This window comes from Rhincodon typus, chromosome 18 (genome assembly GCF_021869965.1).
Source record: "Rhincodon typus isolate 14 chromosome 18, sRhiTyp1.1, whole genome shotgun sequence".
Lineage (NCBI taxonomy): Eukaryota > Metazoa > Chordata > Chondrichthyes > Orectolobiformes > Rhincodontidae > Rhincodon > Rhincodon typus.
The window spans coordinates 45,463,574-45,484,851 of NC_063349.1; the positions used below are offsets into that span (position 1 = coordinate 45,463,574).

At 40.6% G+C, this 21,278-nt stretch overlaps 1 protein-coding gene across 1 annotated transcript in view; it reads left to right on the top strand.

Moving 5' to 3' along the window:
• Window positions 1-371: 371 nt before the first annotated feature.
• The window catches only part of tmtc3 (transmembrane O-mannosyltransferase targeting cadherins 3), a 42,600-nt gene continuing 21,693 nt past the window's right edge, over window positions 372-21,278 (top strand). Inside the window, exons 1-3 of the mRNA XM_048607665.1 lie at window positions 372-588; window positions 8,515-8,767; window positions 12,760-12,908. Of these exons, the coding sequence (XP_048463622.1) occupies window positions 443-588; window positions 8,515-8,767; window positions 12,760-12,908 (548 nt within the window). The 5' untranslated portion in view covers window positions 372-442. The remainder of the gene's footprint in view (window positions 589-8,514; window positions 8,768-12,759; window positions 12,909-21,278) is intronic.

A 21,278-nucleotide genomic window follows, 5' to 3' on the forward strand; every position in this document is an offset into this window, starting at 1 on the left:
TTCTGTGCCATAACTTGTTGGAAGCATGACCTAATAACAGTATGTTGAGGACAATGGAGCAACCAGAGAACTTGATTAGCATTCCATTAGGAATTGTTAGAAGGGTATTTATGTTCCACGCAAGGACAATGGGCAATTATGTGCCAGTCCAGCAAGATCTCAAAAGTAAACAAGGAGGCTAAGGGTGAAATTCCATGATTAGCTACATTTATGGAACAATTGAAGAAATTTGTAACTCCTCATATCTCTCGATCCCCTGAACTCGTTGTCAGACTGACTAGTGGCATTAACATTCCTGTAAATCTTTAATATGCTGTTAAATTTCCACCAAGATTTAGCCTAAAAAGACACTTCGTTAGCTTAGAGTTGTGATAGCTGAACGGAGTTCCTTTTAAATAATTGTTTATCTTTCTTGCAGTTCACGTTACGTGTTCTGGGAGAGATGGTCCACTTGGTCCGAGGGAAGGGCAATCTGCCATCATGGGTTCTCCAGACTCTAATCAAACTTATTTTTTTGATGCTGAGCACTCTTCTGCTTGTCATTGTCCGAGTTCAGGTCATTCAGTCTCAGCTGCCAATTTTCACCAGGTAAACTATGTTTGACTTAATCACTTGACATAATTTGGGTGGAACTCAAATCCGGGGCCATAAATTTAAGAGAACCATGATAAGTCTGAGAAAGTTCTATGTGCAGAGAGTGGTGGAAATGTGAAACTCATTACCACTGGAGGTGCTCAAGGTCAGTAGCACAGACGCATTTGTAAGGAAGTGCATGAGGGAGAAAGAAATACAAAAATATTTCAATAGAATTCAATGCATGTGAGAGGAGGGTCATGAAACATAAAAACTAGTATGGATATTTTGGTTGAATCGTCTGTTTCTGTGCTGTAATTATGAGTGTTCTTTCATTTATACAACAGTTGCTCCTAGAAGCCTATTGCACCCTTGATAATGTTTGACTCAAACCAAAGCATTTCTATGTTTCTTCTGACCATTGAAGCCAATTTAGTGATTATTCTGATGATCTCTGGAGGGACGAATAAAAATTGTAGCCGACATTGTTCTTGCATGATGGTTCGCAACGTCTATTAAACCCCCTCTTCGTTTCTTTCATGTTCACGCCTGTGGCAAAATCTCTCCAGAATTGGAAGTCATAGGATAGCAATGAGAATTGTAATTTTTATCAGGCGAAGCTAAGTCAAAGTAAAAGGAATCACTTTCCAATTGCCTGCTGGTAGTTAGTGCTCTCTTCATTCACAGTCACCAGCAGAGGGAGCCGTACCATCTTCCAACAGATGTTGATAATGTGGTGGGCTTCGCTGTCCCTGCGTACAGTTAGGCATTATGTATTGGCATGTCAGTGGTGAGAACAGGGAAGATAACCCAGTGAAGGAGGGGAAATCTCTTATGAAAGTCTTGTGTTTCCTCAAACTTAAAGAGAAGAATTAAATCATGAGAGGTATGGATAGGTGCCTTTTCTCTGGGATGGGGAATTTCAAGGCTGGGAGGTATATTTTTAAGGTGAGAGGAGTGAGATTTTAAAAAAAAAAAGCCATTGGGGCAAATTTTTTATGCAAAGGGTAGTTTGTGTGTGGAATAAACTTCCTGAGGAAGTGGTGGATGCCGGCGCAGTTACAATGTTTAAAACACACTTAAATAAGTACATGAGTAGGAAATGTTTGGAGGGATATGGGCCAGAAGCAGGCAGGTGGAACTAGTTTTGTTTGGGATTATGTTTGGCTTGGACTGAAGGGTCTGTTTCTGTGCTGTATGACTCTATAATAGAAGATTAAGGGTGGTTTAATTGATGAGTTTCAAGATAATTAACAGAATTTTTAGGATGAATAGTGTGGTTTATTTTTAATTCTTGTGGAGGATTCCAGAACAACAGAGCACAATCTTAAAATTAGACTCAGGCCATTCTGGGTAATAGCAGAAACAGCTTCTTCACGCACAGGGTAGTGGATATTTGTAACCCTTCCCTCCCTCCCCCACCTGCCAAAAAGAAATCAAATGAGGTTAGTTTCTGCATCTATTTTGGTTGAGTCACCATCACAGGCTAACACATATTCTGTTGAAAGATGAAGAATTAGCACCAAGTCAGCCTGATGGGACCTCGTAGAGTGATAATTTAAAAAGACATATAAACTGAAGTATGGGTCTTGAAGATTTCAAATTTGTTTCCTTCAGCAGCTTGGTCAGCTGTGTAGCTCTAAGATTGTGGATACGCTGTCTTAGGAATAAGTGTTGTTGTGGCCTGGGTGGATGATCTCATGTTTTGTCAATTCCCAGCAGTCCATTCCATATATTAAAAAATGTGATAAGTTTATTTTATTTTTCCTCCCTCGTTGTAGTGATTCCCATTTAACAACTGAAAATGTTAGGTTTTTGTTGCGTAGGAGTATTCTGATGAGGAAATCAAGGTGTGGAAACAAAATTTAAGATGTGGTTCAATCTAATGAATAATGGTGTATTTAAGTGACTTGTTTGTTACTGTTGATCAATCATCTTAATTCAAAGCAGACCATTGGACAGTGCAGAGCAGGATGTGTTGGTTAGTATTTTATCAAACATGTACAAATTGCTGATTCCAGGAGTGGTGCCACTCGCATGGATCAGTCAAGTGAGTTCTATTCATTCGAGATTAGGTCACTAAATTGAATACATTGTTAAAAAGAGGCATGCTGTTTGAATTGGATAGTGAATCTGGAATTCTTTCGTGCAGAGGGCTGGGTTGTTATTGTTTTTTGTAGACTGATTTTTAATCAGTGATTCGAGGATTATGGGGAAAAGGCAGCAAAGTGGAGTTGAGAATTATTAGATCAGCTATAATCTCATTGAATGGCGGAGCAGACTCAATGGGCTAAATGGCCTACTTTTTGCTATTTGTCCTGTGGTCTTAATGCCCCTTGACATGGCAGTAGCATTCCCATACCTGAATTGCTGGAGGTTACCATTGACCAGAAACTGAACCAGACTGGCCGTATAAATAACATGGCTACAAAAGCACATCAGAGTTCAGGAACCTGTAACTACCATCTGACTCCTCAAAGTTTGTCCACTGCCTGCAATTCACAAGTCAGGGGTGTGATGGGATACTCCCTTCTTGGATGAATATAGCTCCAAAACATTCAAGAATCCTGACAACATCCAGGACAAAGCTGGATTGGCACCACAACATTCACCCATTCCATCATTGACACACAGTAGCATCAATCCTTACAATTCACAAGATGTACTGCAGAAATTCGCCGAAGTTCCTTGGGTAACATCTTCCAAACCTATGACCTCTCTACCATCTAGAAGGACAAGGGCAGCAGAAACATGGGAACACATCACCTGCAAGTTCCCCTGCAAGTCACTCACCATCCTGACTTGGAAATTTATCGCCTTTCCTTCATTGTCACTGAGTAAGATTCTTGGTATTTCCTCCTGAATGGCTTTGTGACTCTACCTACACCAAATGGGCAATAAATGCTGGCCCAGCCAGCATTGCTCGCGCCCCATCAGTGAATTAAAAGAAGCAAGTGGCCTGTTTCCGTATCTTTTGTCCTGTGAAATCCAGTGTTGTATCATCTTTCCATCACTTTAAATTTTTGTAGTATGTAAATATGATGTATTTCAATACTATCATATTCTTGTAGTTTCAGCTATCCAAATAAAACTCTTGATTTACCAACAGAGGAGATGCCCTGATATTTAAAGGTGTGGTTAAAAAGACTTCAGTTATTTTATGAAAAAAAATTATTTGGTCAGTTGATGGTGCTGTGGAGTTTTCAAATTGTACAGTTCACAAAACAATGCTGTCTTATTGCTCACTCAGGTGAATCTAGCACACATTTATGGAAGTCATATCTTGATTTGTATACTGAAACTTGCAAAATGGAAGTGTAGCTTATAATGTCCAAAATGTTTAAATATTCCAAATGAGCCATTAGGCAATGAAATATTATTTTTTCAAAAATGCACAGTCTTGAGAATCAGCTTTTTCATGCTTGGGGGCAGAATCATGTGCTCCTGGAGATGGTGAGTTTAGAGGCAGGAAGGGCATTTAATTGTGTGTAGTGGTGGTGGTATTTTGAAATCCTGCCTTCCTTGCTTCACACCTTTGCCTTCAGTTCACACTGTTGGCATTGACCCAATCACAGATGGGTCTGTCATCATGTGACCTGAGGTTTACAGCTGCAGGTCCCTGGTCACCCGAGGACTGGGGGTTGGTGATTAAAGCTAATCAGTGCCTAATTGAGACGGTGGACAGGGCAGGATTATGTCCACTACAAACCAACCCCCTGCCCTTGCTTTGAACCTTCCTGTCGCCATCTCCCACACTGGCCTCAATCCTAGAAACACTCCTCCTCATTGCCACCACACACGCGTGTGCGCACAGTCACAGATGCACACGCACACAGACACACACCACTTAACTTACTCCTTGGTCTTCTGCAATTGTGGATGCTCTTCCAATAGCAGACCCCATCAATTCTGAGGTGTTCCCAACTACAAGACCAGAGGTCTGCAGGTCTTGCTGAACGGAATGTCCAGGCTTTTCACTCTAAGCAAAAGTGCAACTCTATTCTCCCTAATGTCTGATTGTCATTAGATTTGGTGGTCCTTCCCTCGAAGATGCAATGGGGTAATGTTTGTCGGCTTTTTAAAAACGTTTGTTGACAAGATGTGATCATAAGACCATAAGAACAGGAGTAAGTCCTTTAGCGTCTCAAGTCTGTATCATCATTCAATAGGATCAGGGCTAATCTGACATTTCTCACGTCCACTTTCCTGCCCTTTCCCCATGAGCCTTGATTTCCCTACTGGTCAAGAATCTGTCTATCTCAGCCTTAAATATATGTAAGGGCTCTGCCCCCCACAGCTGTTTGTGGCAAAGAATTTCAAAGACACTGAACCATATGGGACGAAATTCCTCCTCATGTCAGTCTTAAATTGGCACTTCTTTATTCTGAGACAATGCACTCCTGTCCTAGGCTCTCCCATGAGGGAAAATATCCTTAGTATTTTTGCTGTCAAATCCCTTGAGAATCTCATGTTTCAATGAGATAACCTTTCATTCTTCCAAAATCCACTCAATAGAGTCTCAACCTGCTTAACCTTTTATTCATAAGATAATCCCTCCATATCAGGGATCTCCTTATTGAATCTTCTTTGAACTGCCTGCGGTGAAATATCATTACTTCAATAATGGGACCAAAACTGCTCACAGTACTCCAGATATGGACTCACCAGCACCTTGTACAATTGCAGGAAGACTTCCCTACTGTTATACTCCAACCAACCTGTTGAAATAAGGACCAGCGTTCCATTAGCCCTCCTGATTGTCTGCTGCAGCAGTGCGCTGCCTTTGCGTTTCCTGCACAAATACCCCAAGTCCTTTTGTGTTGCAGTTTTCTTCTATTTAAATAGTATTCTGTTATTTTATTCTGGCTGGGCCAGCATTTATTGCCCGGAGATCAGTTAAGTGTCCCACATTGTAGAGTCACATATTGGCCAGACCAGGTCGGGATGACGGATTTCCTTTAAATCATAGAATCCATACAGTGAAGATAGAGGCCATCTTAAAGGACATCAGTGAACCTGATGGGTTTTGTCAACAATCTACAGTGTCTTTGTGCCAGATCTTCCATATTTTTACTGAATTCACATTCCACCATCTGTCATGGCTGGATTTGAACCGGGGGCCCCATCACATTACCTGGGTGTCTGGATTAATAATTTAACGATAATACCATTAGGCCATCACTACCCTAAGACTCCTGCTGTGTCAGCAATCTTCACAAGATTTTGTTTCCAAATAGAAAATTGCGGGCTCAAGCGTCACTCTGGGCAGATGAGTGACTGTAGTGCTGAAAGAGTGAGGTACTTTGTCTAATGCCTTCTGGAATTCCCAATACAATTATCGGACATACCAATCTTTATCTGAGGCACTTGGCCAGGTCTATCTTTTTAGGGAAATTCCAGATGATCCTATGGCACCGATGGAAGAGAAGGACTGATTGATCTGCTGTCCCAACTAATACTTGCCAGCCAATCAATGCACACAAATGATCAATCAACAGGTTACATATCTTCACCCCACATGGTACTTGTTTCGACAAAACAAATCATTGAGTTTCCTGAATAATTCAAATATGTGTACTCGAATGTTGAAAGGCTTCAAAAAACTTGATGAGGCATTCTCCATCTAGGTCCTAAATTCTTCAATTCTCTCTCTAAACAGTGTTATCTGAGTTCCAAGGGTTAGATTGTGAAGAGAGATTACGTCAGGTACAACTTCACTTGTTATGAAGCGAAGTTTGGCACTGACCCAATTAGGAAACAACATGGCACCTGGCCAAAAGATTAGCTTTGAGTTTGGCTTAAAGAGCAAATGAGAGGCAGAGAGGTTTGGGAAGGGACCACTAGAGCTTGTTTTTTGACAACTGAAGGCAATTATGGGTGAAGCAAATGCAATGGGGGTATTCAAGAGTGAGAATTGCTGGTATCTCAGCATTGTAGGGCTGAGGAAGCTTAGAGACATAAGGTGAGGTTATCAAAGGATTTGAAATGAAAGATGAGAATTTTAAAGTTGAGACCTTGCATAATTGTGGGAGCCAATGTAGGTTGCTGAATCAGACATATTCCCTGGAACATAGAAGAGTAAAAAAAACACTTTATTGATGTTTTCAAATGAACTGGTAAGATGGGTCAAGAGAAACTGTTCCATGCAGGACAAGAGAATGTAGCTGTAAAATTAGTGCCAGGCATTCAGGTGAAGATCTACAAACACTTCTTCACACAAGGCAGAGAAGATAGTAGTTGAATCTGTCTTCCACAAAGAGCATTTTAAATCTGAGATTTTTGCCAACGTATATGTGGTTAGGGAGCCAAGGAATATGAATGGAGTTAAGAAACAAGTTGCACATGATTCACCAAATTTCAGATCAGGCTTAAATACCATAAGAAGAGGAGTACGCTGTTCAGCCCCTCAATCCTGCTCTGCCGTTCAATAGGATCGTGGCTGATCCAACATTACTTGAGTCCTACTTTCTTGTTTTTACCCTACAAACCTTCAATTCCCTTACTGATCAAGAATCTATCTACCTCAGCTGTAAATATACATAAGGACTCTGCCTCCCCAAAGCTGTCTATGACAAGAAGTTCAAAAGACACTCAATGCTTTGAGAGAAGAAATTCCTCCTCCACTTGGTCTTAAATTGGTACCCTTCTGAGACTATGCCCTCTGGTCCTAGACTCTCCCATGAGGGGAAATATCCTCTCGGCATTTACCCTGTCAATCCCCTTAAGAATCTCATATGTTTCAATGAGATCACCTCTCATTCTACTGAACTCCAGTGAGTCGAGACTCCAGCTGTTTAACCTTTGCTCATGAGGCAATCCTTCCATACTGGGCATCATCGTAATGAATCTTCTCTAATCTGCCTCGAATGAATTATATTTTCCCTTTAGTAATGGGACCAAAACTGGTCACAGTGCTCCAGATGTTACCCTCCAACCAACCTCCTTGAAATAAAAGCCAACATTCCAATGGCCTTCCTGATTATTTGCTGCATCAGTGTGCTAGTTTTCTGTTTCATGCACAAATGCCCCAAGTCCTTTTGTGTTTCAACTTCCTGCAGTTTTTCTCCATTTCAATAATATTCTGTTCTTTTGTTCTCCCTTCCTAAATGAGCAACTTCACATTTTCCCACACTATACTTCATTTGCCAACGTTTTGCCCATTTACTTAACCTATCAATTTTTTTTGTAAACTTCTTTGTGTACCCCTTGCAATTTTCCTTTTCACCTCTTTTTGTGCTTTTTGCAAATTTAGCTGCTCTACATTCACTTTCTTCCTCCAAGTCATTAATATATATTGTAAATATTGTAAACAGTTGCATTTCCAGCACTGTTCCCTGTGGAACACTGGTTACAGGTTGCCAACCTGAAAAATAACCCCTTGTCCCCACTTTGTTTCCTGCCCATTAGCCAATTCTCCATCCGCACTAACACAATACCTCCAAAATAGAGGCTCTTATCTTAAGACTTAATCTTTTGTGAAGTACTTTGTCTAATACCTTCTGGAATTCCCAATACAATACACCTACTGGTTTCCCCTCTATCCACTCTGGTTGAGACTTCCTCAAAATGCTCCAATAAATTGGTCAGATATGATTTCCATTTTGTGAAGCCATGCTGACTCTGCATGATTAGATTGCAATTTTCTAATGTGTTGCGATTATTTCCTTTATCATGGATGCCAATATTTTTCCAATATTAGATGTTAGGCTAATTGGCCTAAAGGACTTTTCCTCCTTTAAGTCCTCTTTATTACCTTGAAACTGTTGATCACCGGTGCTAATATTTCCTTGTGACTTAGTTTGAAATTTTATTGGCTAATACTTCTATAAGCACCTCTAGGCATTTTACAGTGTTAAAGATGCAGAATAGTTGTAAGCTTTCTTAGATGGATGCAAGGTTTTATTTTTGGAGTTTGCCAGTAATGTAATTTATCTATTGCAGGTTTGATAATCCAGCTGCTGTCAGTCCAAGCCCTGTAAGGCAGCTCACGTTCAACTACCTCTTGCCCCTGAATGGTTGGCTTCTCCTGAACCCATCAGAATTGTGCTGTGACTGGACAATGGGCACTGTTCCATTAGTGGAATCATTCTTCGATATTCGAAACCTCGCCACAGTCATTTTCTACTGTTTAATGGTTCTACTGATACATTATAGTCTTCGCTATCCTGGAGAATCATCCCAAGTTGTAATAATGGTAAGAGCAGCTGCAGAAGCTGGCCTGCTAGTTGCTGTACACAATTAAAAAGAGAGTTTTCCACTGGCAATGACCAAAGGATACAGGTTAGAGGAAATTGACAAGAGAATCAGACTAAGGAGAAGATAAGAATTGTTTATTGCAGCAACTTATGATTTGTAGTATGTTACCTGCAAAGGTAACGGAAACAGATTCAGTCATAATTTTTGAGCTGGCATTGGATACGGAAACGGGAGAGATGCAAGGTTATGGGAGTAAATGTATAGTTTTCAAAGAGCTGACGCAGGCACGGTAAGTCGTCTTGTGTTGTATGATTCCATGATAACCGCTGCAAAATGTGTTTGTACAAATTTGGGTGTGGTACTACTTTGCTGTAATGTGAAGTATGAGGGTTATGCACTTTGGCAGGAAGAATAGAGGAACTGAATGTTATTTAAATGGACAAATACTGCAGAAAGCTATGGAAGAGAATCCACATCCACGAATCATGAAAAACTTGCATCCAAGTTCAGGTAATTGGGAAGACAAATGGAATGTTGGCCTTTATTTCAAAGGGAATGGAGTATAAAAGGAGGGTGGCACAAGTCAGACTACAGCTGGAATACTATGAACAATTTTGGGCCCATTATCTAAATAGATATATACTGGTGCTGGAAACAATCTGGAGAAGGCTCACTAGGCTGATATCCGGTATGGAGGGATTGTTATGAGAAGAGGTTGTGTGGATGGGGCCTGCGCTTGTTGGAATATAAAAGAATGAGGGGCGAACTTAATGAAACATACAAGATTCTTGGGGGACTACATGGCGTACATATGGACAGACTGTTTCCTCTTGTAGAAGAGTGTAGGACCAGAGGGCATAGTCTCAGATTAAGAGGTTTCACATTTAAGGTAGATGAAGAACTTCTTCTCTGAGGTCAGTAAATCTGTGGAATTCTCTACTATGGAGGGCTGCTGAGGTTGGGCTGTTGCATATATTCCAGGCTGAGAGGGACAAATTTTTAATCAGTAAGGGAATTAAGTGTTCAGGGGAAAAGGCAGAAAAGTGGAGTTGAGAATTATCAATGAGATCAGCCATGTGAAGTATGAGGTTATGCACTGAATGTTTGGATTATTTAGCCATTCTTCTGACAGACTGAAAAATGCAGGGAGATGTTTGCAAGAAGTACTTGAAAGATATTCGTACAGTATTTCATGACATGTTTTCACTAACCATTTATTAATTGTTCCACTGAAATCTTCGAAGAACTGTTATTTCCTGCTGAGCTTAAATGAACGTCCATTATAATTAAGAAATACTTTGCAAACATCTCCCAAGACCTCAGTTAATCCACATTCCTTTCACGATCAGAAGCAACCTCTATTTCAACAGAAATATTTAACTTCAACAAGCGTCCCAAGCCAGTTAGCAGAATAATTGCTTGTTAAACTGATGCCTAAACTTTAAAGGCTAGGAATGTGCCAGTGGGTTGCAGGCAAGGAACTCCAGAGGGTTTAACACCTCCCAACAGTGAGACAAAAGGAAAAGGAGTTGAAAACAAATGGCAGATAATTCAAGATCTTTTTGGATCATCCAGCCTGCTCCCGACCATTGCCCTGCTTTTTTATTTATTGTGGCCATTTGGATGTTCGAAAAGAGGATTCTGGTGCAGTGGGAGTGAATTAGACCAATGGATGGTGATAGAATTAGTATGTGGTTAGAGTGCCGAAGGAGCCCATCCCAGCGCTCTCTCTCCCGGACAATTTAGCTAATCTTATTCTTCTGTCCTTTCCCTGTAATCTGCAATTTGTTTTTCCACCATTGGCTTATCTGTTTCCCTTTTGGAAGGTTTCAGTTTGAATCTTGCCCTGCAGCCAGTACGTGAAGAAAATTTATTTCTGTCGTCTCTTTTTGAACCTCTCATGACTTTGAGTACCTCCATTAAATCTCAGATTTCATTGCTCTAATATGAGCTGGATTTAGATTTCCCAGAATAGCTCAAATCTCTGAGGCCATTGAAGGTGGGAAAATTTCCACTTTAGGAACATTGAGGTATGTTGTTTGAACGATATACATGCAGTTTTGTTCTACATCTGAATGCATTCTCTTAGTTTTGAGAATTAACTATTGTATAACACTGACTGCACTTCAGAGGTTCTTCATTAGCTGTATAGGACTTTGGAGCACACTGAGATCGTGAAAGGTGTTACATAGTTCTAAGTTTGTTGTTCTGTTCTATCCTTGAGCGGAATGCAGGTTCCTAAAATGAAAATATGTTCATTCATCACCTTTACCAGGAAATTGAATAGATTTCTTCTGTTTAAAATGGCTACTGTGCATGTTTCATTTGGCACAGTTTCCAGTTTTTTAATCTTTCAATCTTGACTCAATCCCTCAGCCTACCCCCATGATTTGGTATGCTAGTTAGTTAGATGGGAGGGAGAGATGAAGGGCAGACAGATGTGCAATAATATGATATGAACCGGTGTGAATGGTGCAGCAGTGCTTGTATATCTAGTTTTGTCAGTGGCTTTGCTGTTCCCATTTCTTCCAGCCCTACATCTGTCCAGGGTCCCTGCGATCTACTAATTCTGGTCTCTTACACAAACTGTGCTTTCACTTGCCGAAAGCAATAAATTCTGGAATTCACTTGCCATGTTTATCCGCCTCTTCCTCTGTTTTTCTTCCCTTCCTTGAAGTCACTATTTAGAACCTAGCTTTTTAAGAGCTTTTTGGTCACTTGTCCTAATAGCTCTTTCTGTAGCTGGATCCAATATTGTATGGTTTATGCTGCTGCAAAACATCTTGGATCATCTACGTTAAAAGTATTGTATAAGTGCAAGTTGCTGTAATTTTATGTGCCTGTTTTGTTTGGAGCTACTTGTGTCTGATTAAGAATTGAGGTCATTTGAAGTAGTGTCCAATCCTGCTAACATAGCAAGTTCAGTCTAGTCTGGCTGATATGAGAGACACTTATTCTGACTAAAATACTTCACCAAGTCACCTGATTGTAAAACAACCAGAGAAACAAAGGATAATTAGCACTACCTCTTCCAGAGAACCAAAAAACACACAATTGTAGTGTGTTCCACAGCTATAAACTGTGATTGTAAGAACTGCGGATGCTGGAGTCAGAGATAACACAGTGTGGAGCTGGAGGAACACAGCAGGCCAGGCAGCATTAGAGGAGCAGGAAAGTTGGTGTTTTGGGTCGGGACCCTTCTGAAGAAGTTTTGCGCAAAGTTTGAAACAGGGAAAACTAAACCTGCAAGATAAGCAGTGGAATAAATATTTAAAAAAAGTTTCTGTTGTAATATTTTCAGTTTTTAACAATTGATTTTAACGTTTAATTGTAAAATTTGCATGTTGGTTGCTTTTTTTATTTGTTGATGGGAGTTGGGCATAATTGGCTGGACCATCATTTATTGCCAGCTTCTAATTGCCCAAAGGGCAGTTATGAGTCAACCACGTTGCTGAGCATCTGGAGTCACGTGGACCAGTGCAGGTTAGGACAGTAGATTTACTTCCCTAAAGGACTTTCGTGAATCAAGTAGGATTTTACGACATTTGACCAAGGTTACGTGGCTGTGAGCTCTTCATTCTAGATTTTTAGAGTTCAAATTTCATTATGTGGCCTAGCGGGATTTGAACCCATGTCCCCAGAACATTAGCCTGACATGCTGACATAACCACAATGTGACTGTCTACCCATTCTCTTTCATTTCAGTATTATTATTGAAAAGGCAGATGAGGTGAAGTCTTGCATTGATGAGGTGAAGTCTTGCATTAATGAGGAGTCTTTCTTGAGTTTACATCTCCCCACCATCCTCACTCTGCGAGACTTTTTTTTCAGACTTTTTCACCACTTCATTTTGATCTACACCCTCAACCAGCAGTAGTTGTGACATGACTTGTGTTCTTTCACACACAGTGCTCAATAAAGTCTTGTAAAACTGCTTATTGTTTATCATCTAATTCTACATGTGGCTCAAACAATGCTCTTTCTTTCCAGGCACTTTCTTTCATGGTGTTACCATTCATTCCGGCATCAAACTTGTTCTTCCCTGTTGGCTTTGTGGTGGCAGAGCGTGTGCTTTATGTTCCGAGCATGGGGTTTTGTTTGCTGGTTGCCCATGGATGGAAGAAGATAGCAGATACATGGTATTGTTATAATTATGTTGGATCCTTGTACTCATTCACTTAAGTGTTCAGTGTGCAGAATGTTCTGCATTGATTGTTAACAGTATAATGAAAATAGAATTGGGAGCATCGCTTAATTCTAACTAATTTCTGAGGGACTGTAATTGAAAAGCACCTTAAATTTTATAGAGCAAAGGCAAAAATTGCTGGAGAAACTCAACAGGTCTGGCAGCATCTGTGGAGACAGAGCAGAGTTAACGTTTTGATTCCAGTGAGCTGCCTTCAGAACTGGACCCAAAATATTAACTGCTGTCTCTCCACAGATACTGCCAGATCTGCTGAGTTTTTCCAGCAATTTCTGTTTTTGTCCCAGACCTTCAGCATCCACAGTTCTTTTATTTTATTGTGCCTGGAAACCTGGTTAAATCCATAGTTATTGTGCACAGCTTTGATCTCTATATTATACAAGGGATGGGGAGATGGTTCAAAGAGTGTCAAGCCAAAACTGCCAAATTATCCCTGTCAAAAAAACTGGAACAGGCTGATTCTCTCCTAAAGAAGAGAAAAGTTAGTGATGATCTTTAGCACCATGTAGAGATTTGATTTGACAGATAAAAATGAGATCTTTCCACATATTGGGGTTTGTGGTGTGTCCAGACTATGATGCACAAATAAACGATAGTCATTAATAAATACAATAAAACATTCAGGATAAGTTCTTGACTCATAAGTAATTGAGGCACATGGCATAGATGCATTTGAAGTGGAGCTGGATGAATGCATTCATGTGAAAAACATAGGAGGCCTGATACAATTAGAAGTAGAGGATTTGGGAAACTCATGTGGAGCAGAAGCACAGGTGTAGACCAATTGGACCAAATGGCTTATTTTCAATGCTGTACATTCTACCTAATTCTCGATGTGTTTGTCCATTACCTTCTATGGCTTTATGTCCTGCTGCCCTCTAGAACCACCCACAGCCAGGGCTCCCACCTGACTCTGCTGTTCTTCTGACTTGGATCTTCTGATTCAGTTATGCAAAACCCTGTTTAACCCACTTCCCGTACTGAGAGCAGGTCTGGGTATCACTCACCATAGGAAGGATATGTTGGCCTTGAAGGAAGTACATAATAAGTTCACAAGAAGGACACCTGCACTGCAGGAGTTAAGTTATGAGGAAAGATTGTACGAATGAGACTTGTTATCTCAAGAATTTAGAAAGTTAAGGAGTGATCTGATGGAAGTCTTCAAGATATTAACAGGAAAAGACAGAATAGATAAAGAGGAACTGTTTTCAGTGGTTGGGGATACTAGAACTAGGGGACATGGTCTGACCGTAATTCTCAGACTATTTATGAGAGATGTTAGGAAGCACTTCTACACAGAAAGGGTGGTAGAGGCTTGGAACTGTCTTCCTCAAATGGCAGTTAATACTTGATCAGTTGTTAGTTTTACAGCTGAGTTAAATTTGTAAGCAAAGAAATTAAGGGATATGGACCAAAAGCATTTTAATGAAGTTAGACCACAGATTGGCCATGATCTCATTAATTGGCAAAACAAGCTTGAGGGGCTAAATGGCCTACTTCTGTTCCTGTGATCCAGATTTCTCCTCATCCCCCGAATAAAAGCAAAATCCTGTGAATGCTTTAAAGCTGAAATAAAAACAAAAAGTACAGGAGAAACTCAGTAGGTCTGGCAGCATCTGTGAAGAGAGAAACGAGTAAACATTTCAAGTCTGTTATGACTTCAGCTGAGCTAAATAATGCCATATTTTAGTGTTCTGTGTATCCCCTTCCAGATGAATTTAAATGATCCCGCACCCACTATTAAATGAATAGAGTTCTTGGTGCTCTAGCCGACATTTATCTCTCAACTACTATTAATAGAACGCATAGTCAATTGATTTATCTTGTTTGTTTCTGGCACCCTGCAGTGTACAAAATGTCTGCCGTGTTTGCTAGAACTCATTAGTAAATACATTTCAATTCCGAGCTTGATCAAGGTGAGTGGTTATCATGAACACGGAGGAAATGTTTTATGGATATCCTCAAAGCGTCCCTGCAAATATGCAATGTCCTCATTAACTCGGCTGAATCTTTTGCCCCGTTCCATCCAAATTAGATAAGAAGCATCCATGACGGAGCCGTACATTTTGGTAGTTTCCAACAAACCCAGATGGAGGCAAGTGCACACTGGAGTACTCGGAAATCTGTATCCATGTTGGGGCGCCATAATTTTTGTGTTTTCATGTGCAATGTCATTGTAATTCAATACATTTGGTCCAAACCTCAACCAGCATACAGAATTAATGCTTGGTTCAGAGGTGAAAGGTCGAATCTTATGAATGGGAATTGGATAAGTACTTGAGGGAGAGAAAATTGCACGACTATGGGAAAAGAACGGGGGAAGGGACTAATTGGATAGCTATTTCAGAGGTAACATGGGCAGAATGGTCTCCTGTGCAGTGTGGTTGATGTGTTTTGATGAATCTTGCAACAACCGATGCATCTTTCTACTAATACCGCTCATGCAGAGTAATAAAAATTAAGGATTGACTTGTTAACATGATTTGGATTTTAAAAGCATTATTCTATTATAGATGTGAGGGTCACCAGTGACATTCCTGCTACACCATCATCTCCCCTATGAGTCAACTTAGCTGCTAACATTTTGGCAGGGCAGTTTTCTTCAGTGTTTACACTACTTGGTTAAAGATTAGGAGCTGCCAATATCTGATGAACCAAAATTTGGCATAACAACTAAATTTGTATGGATTGTTTTCTTTAGACCATGGACAAGGATATATATGTTGCTTCCTAATCTGCGACTTAAATCAACTAAATTGAACAAACAACTTAATTCTGGTTTCCTTATTCTGAGAGAACACAATTAACTCAGTTGTTTTTATTATTGATTCTTTGATGGTATGTGGGTATCACAGGTAAAGGCAGGCATTTGTTGCTCATAGTTAATTGTCCTTGACTGTGTTGTGGGCTTGATATGGGCATTTCAGAAGGTATGTAGGGCAGGATAGGTGAACACAGCATTATTGAATCAGCCTCGCTTTTATGACAATCAGTGATAGTTGTCATGGTCACCATTACTGAGATTCAGTTTCAGTTGCAGTTTTACTAAGTCAGTTTAAATTCCCACCAGCTGCCATAAGCATTAGCCCAGGCCTCTCGGTTAATGGTCCAATGACGTTACCCTTCTGCCACCGTCTCACCAGAATTGTTTTTGTTAGGTACCTTACGTTCTTCAGAATTTAACATTGAGTTTAACAATTTCAGAACATGAATGTACTCCTCTGTTTGTTACCCACACCCTAAGGTTGTGTTTTGTATGGATTGCTCCCAGCACGACCAAAGTATCTTCAACCATTTGCACTCCTCGTTAGCACCCTACCTAGCACCTTGCCGATGATAAATCGAGAGAAAGCTAGCTCTTTATTTGCTGATCCATTTGTTTTGTCTGCTTTCCCTGACCCCTCTTTCCATATACTGTATTCACTCCCCCATCAGCAGAAATGCCACCGATTTCCAGCTATTCTCAGTTCTAACAAAGGGTCACTGGACTTGAAACTCTGTTTTTCTGTCAACAGATGCTGCCAGGCTCGCTGAGTTCCTCCAGCACTTTTCTGTTTTTGTTTCACCAGAGTTGTTACTGTACAGAACGATGCATTTTATGACAACTCCATCACTTGCTTTGTAATCATGACATTTGAAGCAGAGACGACTGATGGGGGTGTAAGTTGAAGTTTGCAAAGTTGTGAGGGACACATAGGGTGAATAGAGAGAAACTTTTCCCCTTAGTAGAGGGATCAGTTGCAGTTTTAAAGTAAAGAGTAAGTGTTTTAGAGGGGATTTGAGGAAAAACCTTTTACCCAGATGTGGTGGGTATCTGGAATTAACCACCTGAAAGTATGATAAAGGCAGGAACTACCAAGACATTTAAGAAGTATTTAGATGAGCACTTGAAACACCATACCATGCAAGGCTATAGTCCCGACGCTGGAAAATGGCATGAGAATAGATAGATGCTTCATGAATGGTATGGTCATGATGGGCTGAAGGACTTTTATCCAAACTAAAAGCCCCATGATTATTTATAATGTTTGATTGTTTTGTTCCAAAGGGCAATAAAAACTCTGTTTATGTATCACTTCAATGTAATAAAACATCCCATGGATTTAAGCATCCTTTCAAAGAAGTTATCAAACAAAATTTGAGCTCAAGCTGAGAGAGACATTAACACAGATGACACCAAGCTCCAACATAGAGGAGGGTTTTATGGAGTGTGAATAAAGGAGTGGAGAGAAGTAGAGAGACAGATACAACGCAGCGTGGAGCTGGAGGAACACAGCAGGTCAGGCAGCATTAGAGGAATAGGAAAGTCGACGTTTCGGGTCCAGACCTTCCATCAGAACTCGGCAAGAGACAGATACTCTGGGACAAAATTCTTAATATAGGGCCAGGCAGCTGAAAGTACTCAGGTCATAGCAATGGGTTTTATTTTGAATGTCGTCACTGGGGCGTCATGGCCCTTGGTTTGAGTTGACCTGCCTATTTCAGTACTTGCTGTCTGCCAGCTGCTTCAGTCAAAGTAAACAGCAACTTTTGGAGAGCCCAAGAAGCCTTCTGTATTCAAAACTGACCTTTCCTAACAGTGGGAAATTATAATTTTAAAGAAATCATTCAGATTGGATAAATTGCATTGTAACATCTGTTTTCTTAAAATACCAGAAAAAGTTCTTTTTATTTATTTATCAGATGTGGAGTTGGCTTTCATTTATTGCCTATGCAAAGTTGTCCTTCTGAAGATGACACTAAACTGCCTTTTGATCTGCTGCACACCATTTGCCATAGGTAGAGGTACAGTGTCATTAGGGAGGGAGTTTCAGAATTTCTATCCAGTGACGTTGAAGGAACAGCGATGTATTTCCAAGTCAGATTTTGAGTGGCTTGGAGTGCAACTTGCAAATGCATCGCTGCTGTTGATCTTCAGTATGGTAGCGGTCATGGGTTTGAAGGTGCTGTCTAAGGACCCTTGGTGAATTTCTGCAGTGCATCTTGTAGATGATATATACTGCTACTACTGAGCGTCATTGATGGGGGGAGTGGATATTTATGGATGTGGTGCTAGTCAAGAGGCTTGCTTTCTCCTGGATGGTCATGATATCATTGAATGGCAGAACAGGCTCGAGGGGCTGAATGGCCCACTCCTGTTCTAATGTGTCAAGCTCCTCAAGTGTTGTTGGAGTTACATTCATTCTGGGGAGTATTCAATCACAACCCTGACTTGTGATTTAAAGAAGGTAGACAGGCTTTGTGAAGTCAAGAAGTGAGGTACTCACTGCAGGATTCCTAGCTTCTGACCTGTTGTAGCCACAGTATTTATATGGCTAGTTTGGTTTTTGCTCAATGGTAACCCCCAGGATGTTGTTTGCAGAGGTTTCAATGATGCTAGTGTCATTGAATGTTGAGGGTCTGTTGTTAGATTCTGTTATTGGAGAATGGCCAATGTCTGGTACTTGTGTGGTTCAAATACTACTTTCTGTCTGCAAAGAAAAAAACCCTGAACTTTCAGTTGCCTGCCCCTTCAACACACCACTGTGTTCCCCGGCCAACATCTGTCTCTGGCTTGCTGCTGTTTTCCACTGAAGCTCAGTGCAAGCTGGAAGGGCAGCACCTCATTTTCCAATGTGGGGACCCTGCGGCCTCCAAACGCAATACTGAGTTCAATAACTTTAGAGCTTGAGGTCTCCCATGACCTTACCCTTACCCCTACCCCCACACCCCAGGCCTTGTTATCACATAGGTGGCTATCACGCACAACCCATTGTTAACCACTAACAGTCTCCATTGATAGCTTTTCACCCTCCAAGCCAGATCGTTATTCACTCCTATGTCTTTCCAACTGCTCTTCTCTCTCTTTGGGCTCTATCCCCACTTATCTCTTACTTCTTACCCCCTCCCTCCACCCTATCTTCTGCGTAGAAACCAACATTTTCCGAGCTATCATCAGTTCTGAGGAAGGGTCACTAAACCCGAAATGTTAACTCTGATTTCTCTTCACAGATGCTGCCAGACCTGCTGAGCTTTTTCAGCAATTTCTATTTCTGTTTTTATTACTTGCCACTGGTCAGCCCAAACCTAGATATTGTCCATGACTTGCTGCGTTTAGACATAGATTGCTTTAGGATCTAAAGAGTTGTGAATGTTACTCAACATTGTGCAATCATCAGCAAATATCCCCAGTTCTAACCTTTGACAAGGGGAGATTCCAAAATAACTTGCATGTGAAAATATCCAGATTCACTGTAGATCCAGTACAGCTGTTGCTCCGAATAGGTTACAGGGCAGTCTGTTTTCCTAAACAGCTTCGATAGTAAACTGTCTGATCTAAATATAAAATTCTACAACTGTTTGTGCATTTAAATAATATTTGTCTACCATGATTTAATCACTTGTACAAAACCCACGTGGTTTGCAATTTGCTCATTTTGAATGTAAAATTGGATATAATACTTAACAACAGACTCTTGTTTCATTTCACTATTCTCTCATGCAACTTGTCAATTTAACTTCGTTGCTTCAGCAGGCTTATTGAGTTTGTCAAAGAAAATCAGAAAACCCCTCAACTGTAGATGGATAATTTGTACTTCAGCAGGAAGGTCCTCTGTTCAAGTGATCTTGTTTTGAACTATGTTTAGAAAAAGGCAAAACAGTCATGTAAGCAATTGCAACTTCTGTGTAAGTTTGTATTCTGACAGATCATGGGATTTGTTTTTAATTCTGTTCTAGTTTCCCTTTCTTACAAGTCCTAATATTCATTCCAATCTTAAAACTCATCAGCTGCTTCAAACAAAGTAGCATCTTTTCTGCTGGAAAGCACAGCTTCCTTTTAACAGATTTGTTTCCCCTTGAGGGAAAGTCAAGAACCACAAGGCCCAAGCTCTGAGTAAAGGCTTGCATATCTAAGGCAGAAATGAGGAATTTCTTCACTCCAAAGGGCAGTGAACCTGTGGATTTCTTTACAGCAGACGCCTTTAGAGGCTGAGCTGTTAAATATATTCAAGACTTAGATTTTTCTTATGCAGTCATGGAATAGAGGCTTATGGAGAATAGGTGGAAAAGTGGATTTGAGGATTGTCAGATCAGCCATGATCTCATTGAATGCTAGATCAGACTTGATGAGCTGAATGGTCCACTTCTTCTACATCTGTGGTCTTTTGGAGAAACCCTCAATATGCCAGATAACATCTGGAGAAAGAGAGATACGGGATTAACTTCTGTAGGTTTTTCATTTTCATTTTACATTTCAAATTTCTAGCATCTAGTTTTTTGCTTTTGCTTAAGCCACCTTTTTAAGATGCTTTTTATCTGGAATGTTATATGTATTAGAAGGCAAGATTTTTGTGGCATTACGTCCAGCCCTGACAATCTCATTCAAACTAGTGGCAAAACCTCAACCCAAATGTTCCAGTTACTGAGCCCTAAACTCAAGAATTTTCCTCCTGAAATATTTCCACCTCTACTTCATCTGACTTGCTAAGAATTTACTACTTTGACCACTCAGTGATTCTGGGTTGCACAGCTTATTACCTTAGTGATTAAACGAAAAATGCATGAATCATAAGAACATAAGAAATAGGAGCAGGAGTAGGCCATCTGGCCCCTCGAGCCTACCCTGCCACTTAATAAGATCATGGCTATTCTATTTGAGACTCAGTTCCACTTACCCGCCCCCACACCATAACCCTTAATTCCTTTACTATTCAAAAATTTATCTAGCCTTGCCTTAAAAACATTCAGCGAGGTAGCTTCAACCGCTTCACTGGGCAGGGAATTCCACAGATTCACAACCCTTTGGGTGAAGAAGTTCCTCCTGACCTCAGTCCTACATCTGCTTCCCTTTATTTTGAGGCAATGCCCTCTAGTCCTAGTTTCACCTGCTAGCAGAAGCAACCTCCCTGCCTCCACCTTATCTATTCCCTTCATAATCTTACATGTTTCTATAAGGTCTCCCCTCATTCTTCTGAATTCCAATGAGTATAATCCCAGCCGACTCAGTCTCTCCTCATAATCCAACCCTCTCAACTCTGGAATCAACTGAGTGAATCTCCTCTGCACCCCCTCCAGTACATCCCTTCACAGGTAAGGAGACCAAAACTGCACAATACTCTAGGTGTGGCCTCACCAGGACCCTATACAGCTGCAACATAGCCTCCCTGTTTTTAAACTCCATCCCTCGAGCAATGGCAGACAAAATTCCATTTGCCTTTTTAATTACCTGCTGCACCTGCAATCCTACTTTTAGCGAGTCATGCACGAGGACACCTAAGTCCCTCTGCACAGCAGTGTGCTGCAATTTTTTACCATTTAAAACATA